General features: G+C 44.6%; 1 protein-coding gene across 1 annotated transcript in view; it reads right to left on the bottom strand.

Moving 5' to 3' along the window:
- Positions 1 to 479: 479 nt before the first annotated feature.
- The window catches only part of PDCD1LG2 (programmed cell death 1 ligand 2), a 54,918-nt gene continuing 47,736 nt past the window's right edge, over positions 480 to 7,661 (bottom strand). Inside the window, exon 7 of the mRNA XM_046023099.1 lies at positions 480 to 1,344. Coding sequence (XP_045879055.1) covers positions 1,339 to 1,344 — 6 coding nt within the window. The 3' untranslated portion in view covers positions 480 to 1,338. The remainder of the gene's footprint in view (positions 1,345 to 7,661) is intronic.

Genomic DNA, 7,661 nt, shown 5'->3' with positions numbered 1-7,661 from the left:
GTACTTTTTGCTTTTTTAAAGACACACAACTCCTCCAGTTCTTCGTTTTTAAAGACTGCCATTACATTCTTTTTAGCCAATCATATTAAGGTCACAAAAAGTAAGAATATTATGTGTAGCTGTTCTCTTCTGTATTAGGATGAGTCTTAGATTGTGCCTAAGGCAGCTCGCTGCAGCATTAGCAAAATCTGCTCCCTCCTTGCCCTCCAGGAGCTCACTAAGGGGAAGCTCTCACATGTGCCCCAATCCTCATGGCTCCAGACTGAGAGAGAGAGGCCGCTAACCTAGGACTCTGCTGAGCTCAACAGTGTACACATCTGGGTACGTCATAGGTCAACGAGTGCTCCGAACTTCAGGACTGCAGCACACAGACCAAATTTAACAGGATTCACCGGTTGTCACAGCATGTAGTTACAGTCCCCCTCGACACACACGAGGGGATCCCACAACATTTCTACAGTGCTAGCCATCAAAGGCCTCGAGTCATGAGTGTCCCTGTGTCACAGACAGGGACAGAGACACTGAAAGGTGGAGTTTAAAGTCAGAGAGAGGGCCAGGAAAGGAGCCTTCGTTTGGGGCTTTGACCATTATGGGTACCCATCTGAAATCTTCGCACATATGGCATATTAGCGTGTCAGTTTTTTAAAATGTATGTCATTGGCTTCTGAGGTTAAAAAAACAAAACAAAACAGCATTTTTAAAAGGGAAGATGGAGTTTACAAAAAAATCATTTAGTATGGTGCCGTTACAGGTTAAAACAAATGCTTTGTGATTTAGATCTCACAAAAATACTCAATGGCCTTTCTCCACAATTGGAGTTGTCCACTGTGTACTTCAATGCTTTCTGTTAATTAAAATAACTCAGATTCTTTCCAGATTCCACTAAGCCATACAATATGCCAATTATGGCTTGACATTGTTTAAAGTTTGTGAGTTCATGGACTCAATAGGCTTTTCCGGAATCAAGAAGAAACTGCAGATAAAAATAATTCTATTGGCAATGGGTCCATTTGTGCAACTGAAAATTTCCACTCCTCTCAGCTTCTGGAAATCACTTTGGAAAAGCAAGGGGAAAATTCCCTTTGTTTTCAGCCTGGCAACAAGAAGGAGCCTCAGAACGCTCATCAGGGTCCACGATCCAGGGTGGTCGTTTCCTAAAGTGCTATCGTGCTTTGCTTAGAGTCACGGGCCTCGGAGGTGAGCGCCTGGATCTGGGAGGGGTGGGGTGCCTGGCTTCCTCTGAGCACACGTGGCCCCGTGCTGCCTCTCTCTTGTTCAGAGTCCAGAAGCTTCTTAAGGATGTCCCATCAGGTCACCCCAGCTCCTGAAACCACAGGTTCAAATCTGGGGAGAGAAGTCCACAAACAGGAAAATCAGTTTTCTGGTTAGAAAGTATATAAGCTCTCAAATCAGATGGGAGTGAGAGAATGCTAAAGCAGAAAAGCTCATGTATCAGAAAGCAGCATAGTTCCTGACCTTTGTCTGCACCACTGCCCTGGGTCCGTGTCTTCAGCCTCTCTCTCCAGACCTAACGCAAGAGCCTTGTTCCCTCCATTCTCTGGCTTGTAGTCAGCTCGGTTCATGGGTTCACCTGTTCAAAACCTTTGATAGTTCTCCGTTGCACCAGATATTTCCACCGTTTCTTTCAGACTCATTCTCCTCTCTGCTCTACCCTGCTCAGGTCCCAGGAGGAAGACACTGGACCGCTCACTGGGCTCTCCTCTCCCCAGCTCCCACTCCTGCTTCCCCCACAGGCTGGAGATAAAGAAGACTGTAATGGGCAGCACAGTGAGGCTGGGGCGTGCACGCTTCCGTAACCTCCAGACGGGTTGCAGACAGGCTTTATCCTTGTAGGGGGCCTTCTCCCCTGTTTCTCACCAGCCTTGTGGCAACTTCTTCTTCCTCTTTCCCCTTCAGGCCTGGGGTAGTCAACTATTCCTGTTCTTGCCAGTTCCAGGGTGTTCAACCTTCCAAACCGGTCTCCCCCAACCTTCCTCCTGTCTTTGTAACTAGTAAAAACTTAGAAGCGTGCCTCAGTCACCCCTCCTGGGTGTGCCCTCTGCTTCCTGCTGAGACCTGACTAAGGCAGTAAGCCTGATGAGTACAATCTAACCTCTATGCCTGGAGCTCCTGGCTCACATGATGGCCCCAACGTCTTTCCTCTTATCTCCCCACTGGCTCTTACCAGGCGAGGAGTCCATGCTTTTTCCCATGGATGCCCATGTCTCCTCCCCCTGGTCTCTTCCATCCAGAACAGTCGCTGTTTCCGTTCCTGCCTGGTTCAAATGTCTCCTCCTCCAGGAAAACGTCCCTCTTCCCTAATGATCCCCAGCCTGAAGTGATATTTTTTCCCCATCTCTGAACTCTCATGTTGTATTTGTACTTCTCGTAAAGCCACAGAAAACTATAAAAAACTACACTGACTTCTGGCACAATTAAAAACTCCTGAGCCCAGTGGATGAGGCTGGGTGCGGCGTGGCGGGAAGCTGGACATGGGGTGGGTGTCTCTGGGGATTCTGAGGATATGTGAATAAGGTGGGCTTTGGAACAAAGTGATCGTTTGAAAGCTGCATGATTTTCTGAGTATGTTCCAAGAAGCACAACTGCACCTTAGAGGCCTTTGCAGGGACCTACGGTAGAGTGTTTATATCCCTCTCTCTAGTCTCACCATGGTTTTAATCTACTTTTGTGAGGTCATAGAAAATGTATGTACTGGTCTCTGCCCCAGATTCCTGCATAGAATTCCTAAAATCCTTGTAATTTCCTATGAGATAAGAGCACTAGGAACCTCTTTTGTTCTAATGTTCAGCCTTCACTTCCTGAGGGAGTTCCCAAATCCCTTGACATTTCCAGGATGATGGCAGTGTCTTTTGTTGTAAAGAGGTGACTCTTGCTGAACTACTGGACGGGAGCTGGTCACCAGACAGACCGAGCTATGATTAGCAGCTTGGGATTTTCAGCCCCATTTCCCACGCTCATCCCCATTCTCCAGGAGAGGAGATGGAGTTAATGATTGGTTATGCCCATGTGATAAAGCCCTTATAACAATCCCTAAAGTAGGGCTTCCGAGAGCTTCTGCATGGGTGAGCACATGTCGGTGCTGGGAGAATGACGCGTGCATAGAGCATGGGGGACCCACATATCCTGCCCAGTGCATTTCTTCCATCTGGATGTTCATCATATCACTTCATAACCTTTTATAATAGACTAGTCAACAGTAAGTAAACCGTTTTCCTGAGCTCTGTGACCCACTCTAGCAAATTCATCGAACCCAAGGGAAGGGACAGTGGGAACCTCAGATTTACAGCTGATTGAGCAGACACACAGGTGACCACCTGGACTCACCCTTGGCATCTCAAGTTGGGGGTGGAAGGCAGGGAGGGCACTCTTGTGGGACTGAGCCCTTCATGGGTGGGATCTCAGGTTATTTCCAGGTAGATAGTGTCGGAACTGAGTTAAGCCACAGGACACCAAGCGGGTGTCACAGAGAATTTCCTGGTAGAGAAGAAACCCCATGCCTTCATGTCCGAGGTGTGTATGCAGTAGTTAGAGTAAAGGAGACACACAAGAGGACTGAGCTTTCCCCCACTCATTGCATGCAAGTATTCCATCTAATATTTCCTTTATGAAGGGTTATCATGGGAAAAGAAAGAAAAGGTTGGCGCCCACTAAAGGGAAAAGGGGAACGAGGCACCTGTGCCATAATGGGTGTGGAGGTTGTGGGTAGTCCTCAGTGGAAGCTCCTATGGGGAAGACAAGAGTCTCATGCAACAAAAGAAAACAGCAAAAACACAGATATCTGATCAATTGCTAGAGGGTCTATAGAAATCTGGCTTCTTTAATCTTAGCCCAAATTATGCCAATGAGAACAGGATTTTGAACACCTTATCTCCAATTCCTGATCGTAAGAATCTTGGAGTACTAATTCTGGGTTTCATTTATCCTTACACTTCCCACACAGCCTACTTGAGAGTCATGCAAACAGCAGACATGACGTGTTTCAGAGGGAATGAGAGAATGACTAGCACTATACTGGGAATCACAAGACCTTTCATTTCTCTATCATTATTTCATTCAAGAAAGTCACTTAATACCTCTTAGCTCAAATCCTGCCATCTGTAAAATGAGGAAGTCAGGTTACATGGTTTGTAACTGCTAACAAACCATGTCGTGATGATAACTTTTTTAAAGGAACATGATATGTATTAATGGTATCAGAATCGACTCCTGAAGTTATGCTGCTTGACAGCTTGGTTGCCTGTGTGAGAACAAGAAGTCATGGGACCAGACCTGACCTCTTACATCCTTGGAGTATGTATGTATCTACTCCTTCTAGGTTCACTGGGTTAGGAACCTCTGAAAGGCAACTAAGACACTGGTATGTGTCCTTGAAAGAGGACTCCCTGAAGCTGATGAGGACCCAGTGGAGCGTTCTATACAATGCATCTGATATGCTGGGATACGAAAGAGGTGATACATAGAATGACAGATGAGGACAGAGATCCTTCTTCGTCTAACACGCACTGCTGAGTACTTAAAAATGATACACTGGGACATTTAATAATGTATTCAAGTACAAAGAAAATTTAGAAACTATAAAAGGAGAAAACAATACAAGCTTCCATCATGTAAAGACAATGATTATGGGCATTCAAGTATTTTTACTTTACTTCTTTGAGAGAAAGGGGTGTGGTGGTATATTAAAAACATTTCTTTAAATAAAGCATTAATGATATGGTAAGTATATATTTATATCTTACCCCTCTTTTCTTTGTGTTATTTAGAAAGCATTTCCCCAATGTTTTCATTCCTCAGAAACTGAATTGTAAATGGGAGTATATGCCATATTGAGTAGAGGTTCCAGTTTCCTCCTGTTGTATTAGTCAGGATGAGACTTGTTTATGCTGCAGTAACAAACAATCATAAAAACTCTGTATAATAAACAAAAATTTATTCCATGTTCACTGAAGGTCGGCAAGGGACTCTGTTATTTGTAGTTACTCAGAGACCCAGGCTAAGGAAGCAATCACTACCTCAAATGTTGCTGGTTACCACTCCAGATGGAAAAAGAAAATATAGCAAAGCAAAGCTAGCCCTTATATCTTCTACCCAGAAGTAACACATGTCACTTATGCTTAGGTTTGGTTGACCAAAGCAAATCACGTGACCACACCTAACCACAGACTAATTGTAGAGAAGTCTAATCCTATCACATACAGAAAAGTGAGAGATCCAGGAACTCTGTGAAATTGCACTAATCGTCATCATATCCACCATGAAGAAAAATGACAATGAGCTGTCTCTGGCCACACTGAGTTAGATCTGAGTCTTTTGATTTTATTAGATTAAAGTGAAGGCTTTGAAGTATCATCTGGGGAGACTGAGAAGTCTGGATCTGCACAAGAATAAGAACAGGCAACACCTCTCCCAGGGCTGCCTAGAGAGTTCAAGGCAGAAACATGGAATGGAAAACCCGGCTCTACCCTGAGCTAGTACTGCTGGGCACTCCCACGTGAATCAGTTCTCATGTCAGTCTCTGGTCAATGAAGCAAAACCACCAAGCTCTTCCCTTCTTAAGTGGGAAGGGAGACTATTTATCTGAGAAGATGTCTCGTCAGACATGTGTGTCCCAAGACTCCATGCAGTAGGTGAATGTGACCAAGAACAGGGGGGGCCAGGATGCCGGCTGCACACCTGACGCTGTCCCCAGATAGGTGGCTTGGGGGTGAGGCAGAGCTGGGACAGTAGAGATGTGTGTGGGAGGGTGAGAGCCCTGAGGGCCCCGAGCTGGCTGGACCCCCCATGGGGCTCTGTCCTCAGACTTTATGGAGCTGAGATCGGAGCTGGTTAGAGCATTGAGAACAAGACCGAGTACATTCAGTGCGAGAGAAGGCACAGAGCCGTGGACAACCTGTGGGGCAGAGGTCCCCAGCACATGCTTTCCATAGGGCTGGATTGTGAAATATTTCGACTTTATGGGCTATATGGTTTCTGCCACAGTCACTCAACTCTGCTGTCGGATGCAAGGGAAAGGGTGTGAAAGCTAGAGGACAACATTGAACATGGTTGTGCTTCAGTAAAATTTTGCTTACAAAAACAGGAAGCGATTTGGCCCCCTGGCTGTAGCTCACCACTCCTGAGCTGACACGTATCAGTGGAGAGCAGAATGTTCACTTTGGTCGACCATCATTTCAAAGGCAGCTACTGAAAGTACAACACATCCTAGGATGTGATAGGCTTTGAAAGGAAGAAGAAGACACTGCACCTGCTTTCTAGAAATGTGTGACTCAGTCCTCTGGGGACAGCAGATCCTACTCGCTGTAAGCTGTTACATAGCATAAATGTTATAATTAATATACTTTTCCTTTTTTAAGATTTTATTTATTTGAGAGAGAGAGCGAGTGAGCAGAGAGAGCACAAGCAGGGGAAGGGGAAGAGGGAGAAGCAGGGAGCCCAGTGCAGGACTTGATCCCAGGACACTGAGGTCACGACTGAGCCAAAGATAGATGCTTCACTGACTGAGCCACCCAGGTGCCCCTATACTTACTTTCTTTTAATAAATATATCACATATAGGACATCAATGTTTATAACGTGGTCCTTTGAACCTAATTTTACTACACCCAATGCCCGTTTTCTCAGGATAAGAAAGAAACCAACTTAACAGTAAGCGACAAATCAGGGGATGTTTATAAAATATATCGCAGGAAATGGGTTACTATTAACTCTAAGTGAAGACATAAGTAAAAAGATGGATAAAAGATGCACAGACAGTTCCCAAAGGAAGATAAAACTTATACATTTATGAAGATGTTTTATCTCACTAGTAACTTTAAAATGCAAAATAATGATGGGGTTGCCTGGGTGGCTCAGTCGGTTGAGAGTCCATCTCTTCATTTTGGCTCAGGTCCTGATCGCGGGGTTTTGAGATTGGGCTCTGTGCTGGTCGTGGAGCCTGCTTTAGATTCTCTCTCTCCCTCCACACTTCCCCCCCACCCCCCTGCTCACACTCTCTCTAAAGAAAGAAAGAAAGAAAGAGAGTGAGCAAGAAAGAAGGATTTACGGGTCTTAATTTATAAATTAGCAAAATGTAAAAACAATAACATCCAGCATCGGGACAGCTATAACGATTAAACTCTTTCATATATTGCTAGTACAAATTGGTACAACTTTTCAGAGGGCAATTCAGCAATACAGTTTGAGAGTCTTAGAAATACCTATAGGTTTACCCTAGTAATTTTGCATCTTAGAGTTTACCCATGGTAATAATCAGAGCTGCACATAGAGATTTATGTATAAGGCTATTAATTGTGATAATACTTAAATAATAAAACATAAAAGACTATGAGGTAAACATGAAATGTCCAGCAAGAGGGAATTAGTTAAGATAAATCCCAGTCCATGTATACAATAAAATATGAAAACTATTAATTATATTTTAGCACATAGGTAATACTAATGACATAAAATTAAGTTATAAAAACTATAGCGGGGCACCTGAGTGGCTCAGTGTGTTAAGCCTCTGCCTTCAGCTCAGGTCAATATCTCAGGATTCTGGGATCGAGCCCCACATCAGACTCTCTGCTTAGCAGGGAGCCTACTTCCCCCTCTCTCTGCCTGCTTCTCTGCCTACTTGTTAACTCTCTCTCTGTCAAATAAATA

Source organism: Meles meles, chromosome 11 (assembly GCF_922984935.1).
Source record: "Meles meles chromosome 11, mMelMel3.1 paternal haplotype, whole genome shotgun sequence".
Lineage (NCBI taxonomy): Eukaryota > Metazoa > Chordata > Mammalia > Carnivora > Mustelidae > Meles > Meles meles.
Note: the sequence above shows the minus strand (reverse complement) of the source record. Positions and strands in the feature narration are given on the sequence as shown.